The sequence below is a fragment of the Pleurodeles waltl genome, chromosome 3_1 (genome assembly GCF_031143425.1).
Source record: "Pleurodeles waltl isolate 20211129_DDA chromosome 3_1, aPleWal1.hap1.20221129, whole genome shotgun sequence".
In the NCBI taxonomy this organism is placed as follows: Eukaryota; Metazoa; Chordata; class Amphibia; order Caudata; family Salamandridae; genus Pleurodeles; species Pleurodeles waltl.
Genome location: NC_090440.1, coordinates 1,749,518,145 through 1,749,537,363, shown reverse-complemented (window position 1 = coordinate 1,749,537,363; position 19,219 = coordinate 1,749,518,145). Strand labels below are relative to the sequence as shown.

Genomic DNA, 19,219 nt, shown 5'->3' with positions numbered 1-19,219 from the left:
TTCACTCAGGCAACAGTGGCAGTCCTGAAGGAGTGTTTGTATGAGCTCCTTATGGGTGGCAAAAGAAATGCTGCAGCCCATAAGGATCTCCTGGAACCCCAATGCCCTGGGTACCTAGATACCATATACTAGGGACTTATTAGAGGGGTCAAGTGTCCCAATCTAGACTATAGTGACACATTTGGAACCAGAGAAAGCTTAAGCACTGGAGTTATGGTTAGCAAGACTCCAGTGACACAGTCAAGCATACTGACAACACAGTAAAACACACTGACATATAGGCCACAAACTATGAGCACTTGGGTCCTGACTAGTAGGTTCCCACTGAGACAGTAAAAACACTGAGAAACAGGCCAAAAATGGGGGTGACCATGCTAGAAAGAGGCTACTTTCTCACATATACAACTTGTAGCACGTGTTCTTACAATGATAACATTTTTGATCCTCTTCACCCATCAGTTTCAACCTGTTGTGAACTTCATCTTGCCATATTTCTGCAGCATCTCAAACTCTCTTCTGTCTAGCTGCAGTTGATGTTAGCTTTTCTTTCGGATTAGTTCTGCATTTGACATATTTTTATTTGTTGACGGAGTCCTCAGATTTTGTAGTTAGCAACACTCTGTCAGGAGGTAAAGAGCCTCTGCTACCCCCTACTTTGCTTATGCTTACGAATTTGAATCAATGGAAAACCTTTAACAAAACAATATTAAAATAAATTACCAATATGATGGCTAAAACACACCATTATAGAGCAGCCATTTTGAAAAATGGCAGAACGGTTGCTCTGAGGAGGTATTTTCTGTCTCTGTAAGACTACTTGACCCCAGAAACCTATGTTTTGGCACCAAAATGAAGTATATAGGTCTCATGGTTCCTTAAATATTACATCATCACTGCAACGCATCCACCATTTAAAAAATGTTATCCAGAAAAAAATGGCTTTGATTATCAATGTCTACCCAAGCTAAATTACTTCTTCAATAATACAAAAGCACAAATCAAAAATGAAAATGTCTGGACAACAATTTTTTATGGAGTTATATCAAGAGGCCAAGACTTTATAAGATTACATCTCGCTGCAATGGCTGCCTATCTGCAAAATAGAAAAATAGCCAACACCTTTCTTTGTTCAAGGTCTCAGCGATTAAAACCTTCATGGAGGGGCTCAAAAGAGTTATTCCACCACAGGTTCCACTCGCACCTTCATGGACCCTTAATGCCATTCTCACAAGACTCATGGGCCCTACATTTGAGCTTCTGCACTCATGCCCCTTTCAGTTCCTTTCTCTGTGGCAGTTTTAGTTGCCATCTTGTCACTTACACGTGTTGGTGAGCTTCAGCCTTTAGCCTTGTAAAAACCTTTCTTCCAGCTATATAGGGATAGAGTGGTTCTCAGCACCAGTCCTAAACCTTAACCAATCGGTGAGTTACAATTTTTTTCCCTCAGTCATACTCTGTTGTGGAACGAACTCTGCGTTCATTAGATCATGAATGAGCCCTTATGTTCTATATTGATTGAACTAAAACTTTCAGAAAAACTTAACAGCTTGTTGTTGCTTCTTCTCCTCTACATAAAGGCAGCCCTGTATCTAAATCAGGCATAGCCAGATGGATAGAAAAATGCAGTCATACCTATTGTGCTAAAGCCAAAAGACCTCTACCTACTCCTCTTAGAGTGTACACTCCTAGGGAAACCATCCATGGCTTTTATAGGAAACATTCCCATAGATGACATATGCAAAGCAACTATATGGTCCACACAACGCACCATCACTAAACATTATTGTTTAGATGTATTAGCTTGCCAACAAGCTAATGTAGGTCAGGTAGTGCTACATACTCTTTTTCAACCAACTGCAACATCCACAGGTTAGCCACAGCTTTTGAGGGGGAGTGCTTTACAGTCTATTCAAAGCTTGTGTATCTACAGCCACACATGTCTTGAATGGAATATATTACTCACCCTGTAAGCATCTGTTCGAGGCATGTAGTGCTGTAGATTTACATGCACCTACCCTCCTCTCTGGACACCTCTGGCATTTACAGTTTATTCTTCTCTTTTTCACATGGACATCTCATAACTTACACATAGTCTGTACTCCATTCTCACCCTCGTGTGGGAAAACAATCAAACAATGGAGTTGATGCCCATGTGCAGTATTACCAAGAAGGATGAGTCATTTTCTTCTTTGAAGAAAAACAACCTGCACACATCCGGACCCAACAATAGATGGCAGGAGTATGCAGAGCATGTGAATTTACAGCACTACATGCTACAAACAGGTTCTTATAGGGTTAGTAACATATTCCTTCTGAGTTGATGCACTAAAACCATGCATTTTCACCAAAACCAACTCATTCACCTCTTCTCATATTGTATGGGTACTGAGAATTTTCATGATATGAGCTCTGATCTTCCTTTATGAAACAATGCAACTTCTACAGACATGCTTTTCAGACCATCACATTGTACACCTGAGAATGGGACTGTTTGGTGCAGTGGTCTATGGGAGTATGTTGATTTTGAAGGCATCCTTATGGAAAGTGATCTTTGTTGCCAAAATCCTGATACCTGATTTCAGAAAGCAAAGCTCCGTCCGACTCTTAATTAAGGAGAGTGGCATTGTTCGGTTCAGCATGCATTGTCTGCATTGTCTGTGGTGGAAGTGACATGCATGGTGTCCATATAGGTGCCACCCCATTCGCACGTCATCTCTCTCTGGTACCTTGAGCGCGACACGGAAACCAAGACCTGCGTTGATTGTCACTCCATGCACCCCAAGACCTTGACATCGTGATGGAGGTGCCTCTGCCCAGAGGGGCTGCCTCAGAACAGCTTCTGCCATTTAACAAAGCCCTCACAGACGTCCTGCTAGAGTCTTGAGCTAAACCCTGATGGCTCTCTTAGCCAAGGGAACCATGGAGAGGGTGCCAATGCCAGAAACAGGTCGTGGCTGCTATTCCTGCTACTTTCTGGTGCCCAAAAAGGATGGAGACCTTCATTCTATCCTAGACCTGCCCCCTCTCAACTTCTACTCAACAAGAAGAAATTCATAATGCTCACACTCACTCAAGTGCTGTCTGCTCTGGAACCGTGAGACTGGTTGGTAGCAATAGACTTGCAGGACTCTTACTTCCACATTGTTGTTCTGCCTTTTCAGAGACATCACCTGCAAATCACGGTAGGCCATGGTAGACCACAAGCACTTTCATTTTACTGTGCTTCCTTTTGGCCTTATCAGTGCCACTAACAATCGTTTGGGACGCATCCCAAACCCTAAATAGGGCAAAAGCAATCCTAGATTGCTTGTGTTCTGGTTCGGTTCAGTCTGCACTGTTCCCATGAAGAACAAGGTCAAGACTGATTTACATACGGCTGGGTCCAAACTGATGTGACATGGTGAGCATAAAATGAAAGACTGGAATTCATCCATGAGCGATTGCCAGTGGCTGAAATGAATTCATGCATTCTATCCATCACCTTGTTGTTTTTGCATCAACCGATCACAAATGGCGCCTTCATCTGGAGGTGGTTTAAGGACTCTTCCAGCAATGGGAAGAACCTTGGTTAGACCTGTTCGCTACCATGGAGAACATGCAATGCAATATCAGCAGTTCTATGTGGTAGATTTTCCAAGACGGCTCTCACGCTTTTTGTCTCAGTGGAGCTCAGGTCTCCTGTGTGCCTGTACACCCATACCACTCCTGCCCAGAGTTCTCAAGAAGATCTGGAACAACCCGGTCCAAGTCATCCTTGTGACTCCAGACTGGTCTCGGAGAGTTTGGTATCCCGAGGTGTTGAGCATGGCCATCGGCCCTCTTGTCAGGCTGCCCCTTTGGGAGGATTTTCTGTCGCAGCAGCAAGGGAGGGTTTTACAACTGAACCCGTCAGCGTTTGTGTGGAAATTGAGTGGCAACAGTTGACAGCTTTCGGCCTTCTACCTGAAGTCTGCAATGTTATCTTGGCAGTCTGGAGTCCCACTACCAAGACTGTATACACCTTCTTTTGGAGCAAGTTTGTAGCATGGTGTGCAGAGAAACAGATTGACCCCCTCTATCTACCCCTCTTTGGTTTTTCTCTTTATTGTCTCTCTCGCCTAGCAGTGATCTTCTCTGGGTACTCCAAAGGCTATCTTTCTGTCATTTCATCCTTCTTGTGGCTGCCTGATCAACCTTCCTTCTTTAAATCCCCTATTGCTAACAGATTCTTGAAAGGGTCACAGTACATGTTTACGCCTTCACCTTTTATATTGTCTCAGTGGGACTGTAATCTTGTGCTCACTTTCCTCATGTGCGCTGCCTTTGAGCCCCTCAGCCTTCTTACCATTAAGACTGCTTTCCTCATAACCATAGCAAGTGCTTGGAGGATCAGTGAACTTCAGGCCTTATTATCAATGCCTCGTTATCTGAGAATTTATCCAGACCAGCTGGTCCTGTGAACTAAGGCCTTTTTCCTACCAAAAGTAATCACCCTGTTTCATGTAGCCAAGCCATCGTCTTTTATACTTTTTACGCTCCAACATATCCCTCCAAGGAAGAGGAGTGACTTCACCGCCTGGACCTAAAAAGAGCACTGCGTTGACTGCAACAAAAACTTCCTGATGACAAACTATTCATGGGAGATAGGAGCGAAGAAGGGAAAAGCCGAGCAGAAACAGACTGTATCCACATTAAGATCTTCTTCCCATTTACCAAAAAGCAACTCCCTTAGGGTTTGTGTGCTCGTTCCACCAGAGCAAAAACTTAGACCCTGCGTTAGCATGTGGAGTTCCAGTCCTGGACATCTGTCAGGCAGCAGCGTGGGCTATATTGTACACATTTGTCTGGACAATCAGGTCCGTCGGGATGATCACATTGCTCGTTGGCTCCTACAGAACTTTTTCGTCTGAAATATGGCTCACAGACCCACCTCCAAAGTTACTTACCTATGGCAATGCCTTATCAGGTAGAGAATCTATTAAGCCGTAGATCCCTTACCAACCCACATATCCTCCTCACTCTGAGAACAGATTCTAGGGTCAGGGTTGTTCCCTTTTCAGGGCCCTAGTGTTCCACACCAGTGGTCAGTGTTCTTTGTGACTCTGCGCTCCTAGTGTGATAAGTAGAGAAAAGAAACTGACATCAGTGCCCTGAGATGGCACTGACATAAGCACCGCCCATGTCACTTCTGGCGCAGATGATGCCATCAACGTCACTATTAGAAATGGGGTCTCTGGTTGGCAGTCAGTTTGCACGTTGTTCAAGCAGGGACCCTCACTCTAGTCAGGGTAGGGGAGATACACACCTAGGATAACCGCTGCTCACCCCCTTGGTAGCTTGGCACAAGCAGTCAGGCTTATCTCAGAGGCAATGTGTAAAGTATTTGTACCAACACACACAGTAAAACAGTGAAAACACTACAAAACGGGCACAACACCAAATTAGAAAAATAGCCAATATTTATCTAAATCGAACAAGAACAAAATGACAAAAATCCAACATACACAAGCAAAGTTATGAATTTTTGAAGTAAAAAGAGTCTTAATCCATAGAAATCAATGGATGTGTTGTTTTTACACAAAGTACTTGGTTTGTGTAAAAAATAAAGCTGCACGGGCAATCGCACATCAAAAAAGTCAGCAATGTGTTGATTCCTTACTCGCAAGTGGGGCCGTGCTTAATTTCTTCTCCGATCGGGTAGGCAATACGTAATTTTTCTCTTGTGCAAGAGAGCGATGTGTGGATTTCCGGACGGGCACCTTGGGTCTGGGTAGATTCACGTCGATTTTGACGCCCAGCGACAATGTGTGCGAAATCCAGCCGGACAGAGATGTGGAACTGCGCTGCGTGTGGCTTCTGTCAATTTCAGCAGCCGCAAGTGAGTGTTGCCTCGCTTCTCCAGCCACAATCCAGGTGATGCATCAATTTCCCAGCTGCGATGTAGGTGGTGCGTTGATTTCTCAGCCGCGATGCAGGTGGTGCGTTGTTTTTTCAGCTGCGCTGCAGTTGGTGTGTCACATGTTTCCTGTGCGTGGATTTCTGCTTTGGTTCCACCAACTTCACCTTTCCAGGGCCCAGGGTCTGGAGTTGGCACCACTTGGCAGGGTAGGAGTCTCAGCAGAGTTCAAGTGCTGGCAGAGGAAGCCTTTGATGGCCCTGAGACTTCAGAACAGCAGGCAAGCTCAATCCAAGTCCTTGGAGATTCTTTACAAGCAGGAATATACCACACAGTCCAGTCTTTGTCCTTTTTCAGGCAGAAGCAGCAACTGCAGACCACAGCAAAGCACAGTCACAGGCAGAGGGGCAGTACTCCTCCTCTAGCTCTTCACCTCTTCTCCTTGGCAGAGTTTCCTATTTGTTCCAAAAGTAATCTAAAAATCTGGGGTTTTAGGTCCACTACTTATACCCCTTTCTGCCTTTGAAGTAGTCAAACTCCAAAGGAAAGTTGCTGTTGTTCATAAGATACTGCCTTGCCCAGACCTGGCCTCAGACACACACCAGGGGGTTGGAAACTTCATTGTGTGAGGGCAGGCACTGCCCATTCAGGTGTAAGTGGTAGCTCCTCCTTTCACTCTATCCCAGATGACCCATCAGGATATGCAGGCTAAACCCCAGCTCCATACACAAGCAAAGTTATGATTTTTAAGTAAAAAGAGTCTTAATCCGTAGACATCAAGGGATGCATTGTTTTTACACAAAGTACCTGGTTTGCATAAAAAATAAAGCAGCATGGGCGAGTGTGCATCAGAAAAGTCAGCGATGCGTCGATTCCTTACTCGCAAGTGTGGCTGTGTCGTTTCTTCTCCGATTGGGTAGGTGATGCGTTGGTTTTCTCTCCCGCAGAAGAGCGATGCGTTGATTTGCGAATGGGCAACCTCGGGTCCGCGCACGTTCACTGTGGTTTTGATGGCCAGCGATGATGCGTGCAAAATCCTGGCGCACAGCAATGAAGAGTCGAGCTGTGTGGGTGATGTGTTGATATTGGCAGCTGCACACAGGTGTTACGTTGATTTCCAAGCCACGATGCAGGGGGTGCTTCGATTTCCCAGCTGCAAAGCAGGTGCTGTATCAGTTTATCTCCTGCACGGCTCCTGTGCATGAATTTCCGTCGTGGTTCCACCAGCTTCTCCTTTCAAGGGCACCTCTAGTGAACTTTACTAGCAATTTACCAGTAAATCAGATATGCCAATCATGGATAAATCAATCACAAATGTCATTTGGACAGAGAGCGTATGCATTTTAGCACTAGTTAGCAAAGTAAAGTGCCCAGACTCCTAAAGTAAAAAAAAAAACTGGTCAGAAATAATAGAAGGAAGGAGGCAAAAAGTTCCAGGGATGACCCTGCAAAAAGGGCCAGGTCCAACAGTCACATTGAGCCAATCTATGCCACCTACAGACATGCAGGAGTATTGCTCATGAAACATTTCCCAATCCAGTCTGATGCCTGGGGAAAATTGAAAGGTAAGGAATCTGCAGCTAAAAAGACAGATAAGGTGTTACCTAAGGTAAGTAACTTGTTCTTCAGGTTCAGCTACTTGATCCTTCTCCTCAGACTTACAATGTTGAATTAGGCTGTCTAGCTCCTGAAGGCCTGCAACATGGACACTTACGTCTTCCACAAGCTTACATGGGCATTTTAAAAGAGGCTAGATGTCCACCAATCAGACTTCCTATGTATTCAAATTGAAGAAGTTCTTCATCTAGAGCAACCATAAGAATACCAGCACAACTGAGTGACAGAAAGCGGTGGAACTCCCACGTCCCTCTATTTGGTGAAATCTTGGCTATTTAAAATGTTCTTCACAAGCCTCTCTTTTCAGAGCGCCAGAGCTAATGGATTTTCTAGGACGAATAAAGAAGCATTACCCTCCACAAAGGAGACTGTCTCCGTTATGGGAGCCTAATAAAGTGCTCTAACAATGTGGATGTGCCCTCCTTATGAACAAACTCATATTGCTTCCTTACAGTAAATATCTTGAAAAGCAGCTTTCCTTTTAGCCATCAGTTGTTCCACAAGTTCAGTGAGAAACAGGCTTAATGATGTTATGAGCTGTAGGTGGTTTTCTATAAAGGCAAAGTTGTCATGAAACCTCACCTGAATTTCTTCCTAAGGTGGTATTAGACTCTCACCTGAATCAATCCAGTTTTATTCCATTGTTTTCAAAACCGTTCTTCTCCAGCAAAAGGTCTTTGAACGTTAAACAAAAAGATTGTAACTTTATAAGGTATTGAAGATCAACAATCAAATCATCTTATTAGCAATTACGGTGAAATAAGTACAGGTGTAGTTTCTTCAGAACAGCTTGAAAGTCTATTTCCTGCTTTCTGTAATATGTAAAAAAAACTTTGGGCCTCATTTCCAAGGCCATTGCACTGCTGTTGCTCATTTTTTTTTTACGCAACGGTGGCGAAGCAGTGGTTTACACTGCTCTACATTTACAAACTGACGCATTGGGCCATGTGTCACATCATACCTGCGCCAGGTATAATGTATGTGAGGTAGACGTTTCCACTGAAAAAGCCATGTAGAACTGATGCCGTGAAATTTACAACATTTTACTGCGTCATTCTGCGACTTCACTGTGTCGGAATTTTACCACCTGCTCAGAGCAGGCCTAAAATGAACGCAGGACTTTTCTCAATGGGGGCCTCCTGGCACTGCTGGAGTAACATAATTTTATTGATGCTTGTCCAGCAATGCTTGAGTTTAGCACCGCAGATGCGTCAGAATTTCTGACGCATCTGTGAAAACATGTGCCACAATGCTCTGTATTGTAAATATAGCGCATCCATGGCATCATAAGGGGTTCGTAGGGAAGCACAAGACATTTGACAGGTCAGAGCATCAGCTTTGTGTAAATGAAGCCCTTGTGCCTTGTTTGGAGCTTGGTGGACATAGTACTTTGTCATAAGATTGGCGATGTCCCATCTTTCGTGTTACAAGTGCACTGTAGTCAATGGCACTTGTAATATGAAGGATTGGGCATCTGCTATGTTAGAGACATAAGGGGTCATTATGACCCTGGCGGAAGGCGGAGAACCGGCGGTAAGACCGCCAACAGGCTGGCGGTCTTACTTGGTGGAATTATGACCATGACCAGGGCGGAGACGACCGCTGGGCTGGAGACCTGGGTCTCCAGCCCGGCGTCCGTCACTATACCGCCGGCGGTATTTTGACCCGGCTTACCGCTGTGGATTGCCAGCGGTTTGCACTGCCATGAAATCCATGGCGGTAAGCACTATCAGTGCCAGGGAATTCCTTTCCTGGCACTGATAGGGGTCTTCCGCACGGCGGTCCCTCAGCGGTCTTTAAAAAAGACCGCCGAGGTCAAAATGACCCCCATAGTCCTTGAAGGTGGTTCAAACATGGCTTATTTGAACTGGGCAGTCACTATTCTCATATTTTCCCTAGGTAGACCATGTAATGAGATGCCACCCATCATGTACATGTTTTTGTGACTTGGCAGGTTTTATTCCTCTGTAATGACAATAATGAATGCTGTACCTTTATTTTCCAGACAGAGCTGGTTTTGGAAACAATTTCACTACTATGGACAACAAGTCTACTGCACAGAGTGTGGAGGGCATCGTTGTCAGCTCCATGTTTAAGGCTTTGATCACACGTTGCGCTTCTACTACTCATGAGCTCCACAGCCCTGAAAACCTGGTAGGAGCCACAGCTGATTTTATTTAATCTTGGTCTGAGTAGGCTATGATCATGGCATTTATGGGTACTTATAGATGATTACTTCATGTTTGAAAAGAAGGGATGTCACTGAGCGGCATTGGTGAACTGTCTTTCAGTTAAGTTTGCAATTTCTTCATTAATTGCTTGCTATTATTGTGAACTAACCAATGATCATAACAATTTAGAAGGTGTCATTTGCAGGAAGGGTCTTATGTTTCATTGTGCATGATATATAAGGGCAATTGTACTTATTTAGTTTTATAATTATGTTGTTTATGTATTTGTTGATAAAAGTATGTATGGCCGGCAGGAATTCCTGTATTTAATGAGCTATTTGAATTTACCACTGTTTAGGAACTGTTCCAGTTTTCACAATTTTCTATATTTCATACAATTGAAAAGCTGATAATTGTGAGCATTGTATTGGATTCTCTTTTAGTGTGTTTTGGCAAACAATATTGCAATGGTTTAATACCTTGCTTTTGATCATTACTATCCTGAGTCCATGCTTTTATCCATACTATGCATTTTGAGGTTCTGCCTCATTCCTGGGATAGGACACTGACACCCCTCAAAAATTATTAAAACAAAGAACCTCTCCCCTCTGGGTCTGGTATAGTCCTGTATGAAGTTAAAATAAAATTCTAGATCTTCCCATACTGATGAAACTCAATGCCAAACATTTTAAGGTGTCAAATTTGACCCCATTTTCCTCCTTCCAATACATGGAAATCTTAAAGAGTAATTGAGCCATAACAAATATGGGTTTCTTTGAGGTAGGAGGAGCCCAGGGTTCCTACGAGTCCAGTTTTAATCCTAATCATATGGTGGAGAAAGTCATTTTGCCCGTTTTAGACATCTCAGAGATGAGGTGACTTTTTATTGTGTTGGTCCTGTGATATTCTTTGATTTGTCAGCGGCATTACACATTGTTGACCAGCAGTTTCTCCTTGACTGTCTGTCATCAGTAGGTGTTACTGACAAGGCTTTAGCCTGGGTTCAGTCTTTGGCAAGTTAATCCCAAAGCAAAATTCTGTCTTCATTTACCTCTGAATCTCACCCTGATTTTTATGGAGCTGCAAATGCATATTCTCAGTCTCCTTGCCAATATAACGTTTACGTTGTTCTACTGGCCAGTCTAGTGCATTTCTTTAGATTCTGTTTTTACATATATGCCAAAGATACCCAGTTTGTCATCCACCTTGATGGATCAGGGTTCTTGAATTATTTGTTCCAGTCATTTCTAATTGAGGCCTGAATATTAAAGAATGGCCGCTGGTTCAAACTAAACTCAGGCTGAAATACTCATTGTTGGTAATCATGCTAGTATTTTGGTTTATATCGTCTGACCTCCTAAAATGGCTTCTATTTTAAACCCTTCATTCACTCTATGCAGCCTTTTTATGATTTTTTGATGTGGCTCTTACTTTCACCCCAGATCTCTGCAGTAGTGTTGAGTTTGTTTACCATATGCACCATACCAGGAAAATGTTGCAGCCTTTTGACAGAAAACATTTGTCCTTTTTGGCCTTGTTTTCTTTTACCTTAGATTACCACAAAAACAAGAAAGTGTTCTGTGTTATAGAAAAACAAAAGGGAAAGGCATTTAAAAGGCATCTGAATCTGCATTAACCACTTGAATGCTAGGAATCCTGGAAAGCTAGCTATTTCTGAAAAGTAACCAACACTTTAAATTCAACTAAGGTTCATTTGTGAAGATCGCTTAAGGTTTTACAAAAGAGACTAATTGTTGAAATAAAAAATAATGAAAATGAATACAAAAATAGCTGTTGGTGACCAAGTTTTCAACTGTAATTTTTTGTCACCAGAGCTCATTTACAAAAGCCATATATGGTTAAGTCTGTCAGACCCTTCTGGTCACAAGGATATATAGGGTTTGTAGGATTTGCAAGAGCACTCAAAACAAAGATTCAACAACTAGCCAAAGCTTATAATGATTTTTTATTGTGTACCATCCATGCAGCAGTTTATATGGAAAAGCTAGTGAGTGGAAAATTGGTACAAAGGAAAGCTGTATATTCTGAAATGTGCACAAGATACTGAATTTAGGAACAGTGGTCATTTGTACACCTCTGAATTTGTAGTTACCCAACCTATCGTGAGTCAGATGGCATTTTAAAAAATGTTGTCTTTCCTGCACTCTGGCTTACATTTGAAAGTCAAAAATATAGAGCAATCTAAGTGGTAGTAACAAATCCCCTAATAAAATAGTACCCCATTTTTGTGGCTTGGCCTAATACCCGTGACACAAAACACCATAAAATGTATTTTGGAGATACTGAATTTCACCCAACAAAATAAATCCTTTTTTCCACAATGTGGGTGACTGTAGAATTTGGGGACATAGATCATCCACCATCCATAGAAACCTACCAAATCTAGACATTTCTGAAACCAAAGACACCCAAGGGATTCGAGGGTAGTCTGATGGGCATGAATCCCCATATCATTTTTACCCACAGTGCCATTCAAACCTCTGACTTTAGCAAAAGCAAGTATCTTCATTTTTGTGTAGGCAAAATTTCCAGAAGCTAAAGAGATCTACAAATTTCCTACCATCCAGTGTTCCCAACATTGTCCTGAGAAAAACTGTACCCCACATGCGTCCGCAACATGAAAGGCCGTAAAACGCAACATGGACATCAATTTTTTTCACTCAAAACTGACACTTTTTTGTAGTGTAGGTAGCTGTAGATTTTGGGCCAGGACTTGGTCACCACCCACAGAAACATACCATACCCTAGTAGTTTGGAAAACTAGGCATCCAGGGTGTTCTGGCCTGCGAGAATCCCCCTGTTTTCTTTCCTATAATGCACTCCAAACCTCAAACCATGGCAAAATATTTCTGTGAGGGAAAGTTTTGGAAGTTGCTGGAATCTACAGATTTCCTTACCACCCAGTGCTCACACTCTTGTCCTGATAAAAACACTACCCGTGTGGGTGGGATCAGAACCTGCGACAGGCAAGGACCCGAAACCCAACATGGACAGATCGAAATTTTCCACTCCAAAATGACGTTTTTTTTTGCAATGTACATAGCTGTGGATTTTGAGCCTGGACTTGGCAGCCATCGAGGTAAGCCTACCAAACCGAGATATTTATGAAAAGTAGACACCCGTAGGATTTCAGGCGGATGTGACTCGTGGATCTCATAAATCTCATAATTTCCCAAACTGCCCATGGCGTTTACTCATCCACAAGACCTTGCAGACCTCCAACTTTGGCTAAAAACATACATTTTCCTCATGTCTGTGAGAGAAAGTTCTAGAAGCTTCGGGGATTCAAAAAATTCCTATCACCCAATGTCCCTACTCTTGTCCTGATAAAAACCCTACCTCACTTGGGTGGATAAGTCTAGTGCTATTGACACAAAAGGCCCCAAAACACAGTGTGGCGGCATCAACATTTCTGGGCAACAAAAATTATCATACTTGGCAGTAGGGGTAGGTACGGTATTTGGACTGGACATGGCCGCTACCCAGGGAATCCTACCAAACTCAGGCATTTTTTAAAACTGTTTTTGTACCTTCCATGGATCCCACATTGTTTCCTCACCCACAGTACACTGCAAGTCGCATACATTGGCTAAAATCACATCTTTTCCTCACATTTCTTGGAGGGAAACTTCCAGAATCTGTGAGGATCCGCAAAATTCCTATCATCAAGCGATCCCACAGTTCCATTAAAAAAAACACTACCCCACTTGTGTGGCTGGATCTAGTGCCTCGATTGGAGCAGATCAAACCAGGAAAAATGAGAGTCCTTCAACAGGGCTCCCATTGTGGGCCTAGTGCCTGTGACAGAAACGGATGAAACCAAGGACAGTAGGAGTCATCAGTGTAAAATCTCTGTTGTCTAGTGGGTTTCCAACTCAGTCTCTGGGGGTAGATTATAGGCAAACCCTCAATTGGGGCAAATTCCCTATCTGGCCCTCGGGGGAGGAGACAGAAAGACTCTGTTTCCCCTTCTGGGGTTTGGGTATGGCCAAGTGCCAGAGTAGAGCCCCCTCCCCCCATGTTTATTTGTCACTATTGTGAAATCCCTGGTCTCTAGTGGGCTTTCAGCCCTCCAGGAGGACAGATGAGAGGGAATTCATCATCTGGCTCTGGGGAAGGACAGAGAGACAGTGTTGCCTCTTTTGGCCTCGGGCATGGTCCTATGCCAGGTCTGGCTGCCCCTCCCTATTTGTTTATAATTCTGGTGTCTAGTGGGCATACCACCTACTGAAAGAGTCACAAACAGTTAGGAGCGCACCTGCCTGACATCCCAGCAATTAATCTGCCCCATTGCATCATGGTAGATGTAGTATCTTCAAAAAACGAACTCCATTACTTTTTAAATATTTCACCTTTAAGTAGGTACAGCCTTTACTGTGCATCTCTGGACACATGTGTTTCTGGGTTAGTCCCTTCTTCAGCAGAGAACATATTTGCGGGGTGCTGGGAATGCTGCCATAAATCCCCCGGTTTCAGTACCTCTTTCCTGGCATGCTGGTGCCTGCTCCAGAGCTCGTCAGCCCAGTAGCTCAAGGGAGCCTTTAAAGTCACAAACAGTTAGGAGCGCACCTGCCTGACATCCCAGCAATTAATCTGCCCCATTGCATCATGGTAGATGTAGTATCTTCAAAAAACGAACTCCATTACTTTTTAAATATTTCACCTTTAAGTAGGTACAGCCTTTACTGTGCATCTCTGGACACATGTGTTTCTGGGTTAGTCCCTTCTTCAGCAGAGAACATATTTGCGGGGTGCTGGGAATGCTGCCATAAATCCCCCGGTTTCAGTACCTCTTTCCTGGCATGCTGGTGCCTGCTCCAGAGCTCGTCAGCCCAGTAGCTCAAGGGAGCCTTTAAAGTCACAAACAGTTAGGAGCGCACCTGCCTGACATCCCAGCAATTAATCTGCCCCATTGCATCATGGTAGATGTAGTATCTTCAAAAAACGAACTCCATTACTTTTTAAATATTTCACCTTTAAGTAGGTACAGCCTTTACTGTGCATCTCTGGACACATGTGTTTCTGGGTTAGTCCCTTCTTCAGCAGAGAACATATTTGCGGGGTGCTGGGAATGCTGCCATAAATCCCCCGGTTTCAGTACCTCTTTCCTGGCATGCTGGTGCCTGCTCCAGAGCTCGTCAGCCCAGTAGCTCAAGGGAGCCTTTAAAGTCACAAACAGTTAGGAGCGCACCTGCCTGACATCCCAGCAATTAATCTGCCCCATTGCATCATGGTAGATGTAGTATCTTCAAAAAACGAACTCCATTACTTTTTAAATATTTCACCTTTAAGTAGGTACAGCCTTTACTGTGCATCTCTGGACACATGTGTTTCTGGGTTAGTCCCTTCTTCAGCAGAGAACATATTTGCGGGGTGCTGGGAATGCTGCCATAAATCCCCCGGTTTCAGTACCTCTTTCCTGGCATGCTGGTGCCTGCTCCAGAGCTCGTCAGCCCAGTAGCTCAAGGGAGCCTTTAAAGTCACAAACAGTTAGGAGCGCACCTGCCTGACATCCCAGCAATTAATCTGCCCCATTGCATCATGGTAGATGTAGTATCTTCAAAAAACGAACTCCATTACTTTTTAAATATTTCACCTTTAAGTAGGTACAGCCTTTACTGTGCATCTCTGGACACATGTGTTTCTGGGTTAGTCCCTTCTTCAGCAGAGAACATATTTGCGGGGTGCTGGGAATGCTGCCATAAATCCCCCGGTTTCAGTACCTCTTTCCTGGCATGCTGGTGCCTGCTCCAGAGCTCGTCAGCCCAGTAGCTCAAGGGAGCCTTTAAAGTCACAAACAGTTAGGAGCGCACCTGCCTGACATCCCAGCAATTAATCTGCCCCATTGCATCATGGTAGATGTAGTATCTTCAAAAAACGAACTCCATTACTTTTTAAATATTTCACCTTTAAGTAGGTACAGCCTTTACTGTGCATCTCTGGACACATGTGTTTCTGGGTTAGTCCCTTCTTCAGCAGAGAACATATTTGCGGGGTGCTGGGAATGCTGCCATAAATCCCCCGGTTTCAGTACCTCTTTCCTGGAATGCTGGTGCCTGCTCCAGAGCTCGTCAGCCCAGTAGCTCAAGGGAGCCTTTAAAGTCACAAACAGTTAGGAGCGCACCTGCCTGACATCCCAGCAATTAATCTGCCCCATTGCATCATGGTAGATGTAGTATCTTCAAAAAACGAACTCCATTACTTTTTAAATATTTCACCTTTAAGTAGGTACAGCCTTTACTGTGCATCTATGGACACATGTGTTTCTGGGTTAGTCCCTTCTTCAGCAGAGAACATATTTGCGGGGTGCTGGGAATGCTGCCATAAATCCCCCGGTTTCAGTACCTCTTTCCTGGCATGCTGGTGCCTGCTCCAGAGCTCGTCAGCCCAGTAGCTCAAGGGAGCCTTTAAAGTCACAAACAGTTAGGAGCGCACCTGCCTGACATCCCAGCAATTAATCTGCCCCATTGCATCATGGTAGATGTAGTATCTTCAAAAAACGAACTCCATTACTTTTTAAATATTTCACCTTTAAGTAGGTACAGCCTTTACTGTGCATCTCTGGACACATGTGTTTCTGGGTTAGTCCCTTCTTCAGCAGAGAACATATTTGCGGGGTGCTGGGAATGCTGCCATAAATCCCCCGGTTTCAGTACCTCTTTCCTGGAATGCTGGTGCCTGCTCCAGAGCTCGTCAGCCCAGTAGCTCAAGGGAGCCTTTAAAGTCACAAACAGTTAGGAGCGCACCTGCCTGACATCCCAGCAATTAATCTGCCCCATTGCATCATGGTAGATGTAGTATCTTCAAAAAACGAACTCCATTACTTTTTAAATATTTCACCTTTAAGTAGGTACAGCCTTTACTGTGCATCTCTGGACACATGTGTTTCTGGGTTAGTCCCTTCTTCAGCAGAGAACATATTTGCGGGGTGCTGGGAATGCTGCCATAAATCCCCCGGTTTCAGTACCTCTTTCCTGGCATGCTGGTGCCTGCTCCAGAGCTCGTCAGCCCAGTAGCTCAAGGGAGCCTTTAAAGTCACAAACAGTTAGGAGCGCACCTGCCTGACATCCCAGCAATTAATCTGCCCCATTGCATCATGGTAGATGTAGTATCTTCAAAAAACGAACTCCATTACTTTTTAAATATTTCACCTTTAAGTAGGTACAGCCTTTACTGTGCATCTCTGGACACATGTGTTTCTGGGTTAGTCCCTTCTTCAGCAGAGAACATATTTGCGGGGTGCTGGGAATGCTGCCATAAATCCCCCGGTTTCAGTACCTCTTTCCTGGCATGCTGGTGCCTGCTCCAGAGCTCGTCAGCCCAGTAGCTCAAGGGAGCCTTTAAAGTCACAAACAGTTAGGAGCGCACCTGCCTGACATCCCAGCAATTAATCTGCCCCATTGCATCATGGTAGATGTAGTATCTTCAAAAAACGAACTCCATTACTTTTTAAATATTTCACCTTTAAGTAGGTACAGCCTTTACTGTGCATCTCTGGACACATGTGTTTCTGGGTTAGTCCCTTCTTCAGCAGAGAACATATTTGCGGGGTGCTGGGAATGCTGCCATAAATCCCCCGGTTTCAGTACCTCTTTCCTGGCATGCTGGTGCCTGCTCCAGAGCTCGTCAGCCCAGTAGCTCAAGGGAGCCTACTGAAAGAGACTATTGCCTCCAGTCTGCCTTCCCAAGGGCGTGGGGGCAGAAAGACAGTTTTTTTTTGGGTTGTGGGCACTGGCTCTTGCCCCCCAAAGGGCCTCTCCCTCACCCCAAGAAAAAAAGAAAACCCTGTTGTGTAGTGGTCTTTCTCCTTCCCCCCTCCCATGGGGGGGTAGAAAGATGGTAGACTCCTTCTGGGGTGAAGGCATGACAGTGGAGCCCGACCTGAAACGAAAAAAGTTAGTCCTTCTAGTGCAAGCACCAGAGAGATCCCTGCCTTTGTCATTTTGAAGTGACTTCCATGTCAATAGCGCATGGCTTGAAGTGCTCTTGACACAGAAGTAATGCCAATAGCATGCACGAGGTTAAAAAAAAATGTGGCTGCCATCTTGGAATGTTTGAGTTGCCAACATTCAGATTATGAAATAACAAATATTAAATAAACAATATGTTGGTCATGTAACATGCACCTGTTTCAAGTAGATTTACAACCTTATCAAATGCACAATTTTCATTGTGGAAAACGTTGTTTACAAGTTTTCTAGTTTTAAATGTGATGCAAGGGTAGAAGAAGCTAAATCCATTTTCTTCTGCGGTGGGAGTTCAGGAGACATAGTGGTGACTGCGCTCATGGTTCAGTGCAGTACTTCTCATCTGTGCGTACATTACCTGCATACAGAGACCTGTCTGGTAGCATGTGGCCCCTGATTTGAGCTGTTCATTGCTATTGTTGTCTGAGATATCGCAATGCTCCAGGATGCTTCTAGGATCCATTTGCGGATTAGAAGAAAATACTGACAAGATGGGAAAATGACAGAACTTGAGAGAGGAGAGAAGGAGTGAGAAAAGGCACAGATGTCCTGCTGAAGTGCACTCCTTCTTAAGCAGTGTTGCAAATGTGAGCGGACAAAATGCCATCACTCACAGAATGAAACAGCCTATGAATGTAGTGGGCAAGCCCACTGCCCAATGTTGTAGACTGTGGTGGATGGTAGTAAATTGTGAATGACACTTTCCCAGTGCAATGGATAGAAAGGGCTGACTGAAAGCTGTTCAATATGTAAAAATATTTTTTTTAATATTATGTTTTAAAAACAAAGGTTGTTTGCTAATGCTAGACTTAAAAAGGGGTGAATCGACCCCTCCCCCCTCCCCCAACTAGGGAAAGTATTAGAACTCAGTAACTGTTGAGCACACCCTCCCCCATGTCCCACCTCCCTCTGTCCTGTGTCACATCTTCCTTTCTCTGCTATCATATTAGTACACAATGTCACCCATGTAGTTAGGTATCAAATGAACACCCACAGAACTGACAACAGCTATGCCAGAAGACATTTAGTTGTAAGAATGCTCACTAGCTTATACATTTGAAGAATTAAAGATGGCATTCCATCATTTGGGCCCCAATAGAGGGGGACCTCATATTTCTCCAGTATTGGATCTTTCATAGATTCACATGATTGAATCAACCCCTTTGATAGAGAGCTGTGCAGTGTTAAACATAGGCTGAAAAGCTTTATTATAGTCATGGTGGTAGCTAATTAAAATAATTTTAAAAGATCCTAACTTCAGCCAGTCAGCATAGAGCACAGCATTCACCATTCCCCCCACCCAAACCCTCATAGCTCAGATGTGTTCTGCATGTTTGAAGGGAATACCCCGAACTCTGCACAGTCATTCACAGATAGGTTTGCTATCTTTACCTATTTCTTCATTGCTGAGGGAATATTCACCATGGCTAAGTCTTTTTTAGCCTGACAAGACCTGAAAATGTCTGAATCCTATAAAAAAAATCTTTTTTACCATTTTGATTCTGTTGCAGGACGAGGCTTCATTTGGACGACCCTCATAGACACTGCATTTAGAGGGGGCTTATTTA

The 19,219-nt window shown here is 44.0% G+C and overlaps 1 protein-coding gene across 1 annotated transcript in view; it reads left to right on the top strand.

Annotated features, from left to right (window-relative positions):
- The window catches only part of UNC80 (unc-80 homolog, NALCN channel complex subunit), a 2,774,722-nt gene that overhangs the window by 735,051 nt on the left and 2,020,452 nt on the right, over positions 1-19,219 (top strand). The window contains exon 16 of the mRNA XM_069225668.1: positions 9,498-9,646. Within this exon, the coding sequence (XP_069081769.1) occupies positions 9,498-9,646 (149 nt within the window). The remainder of the gene's footprint in view (positions 1-9,497; positions 9,647-19,219) is intronic.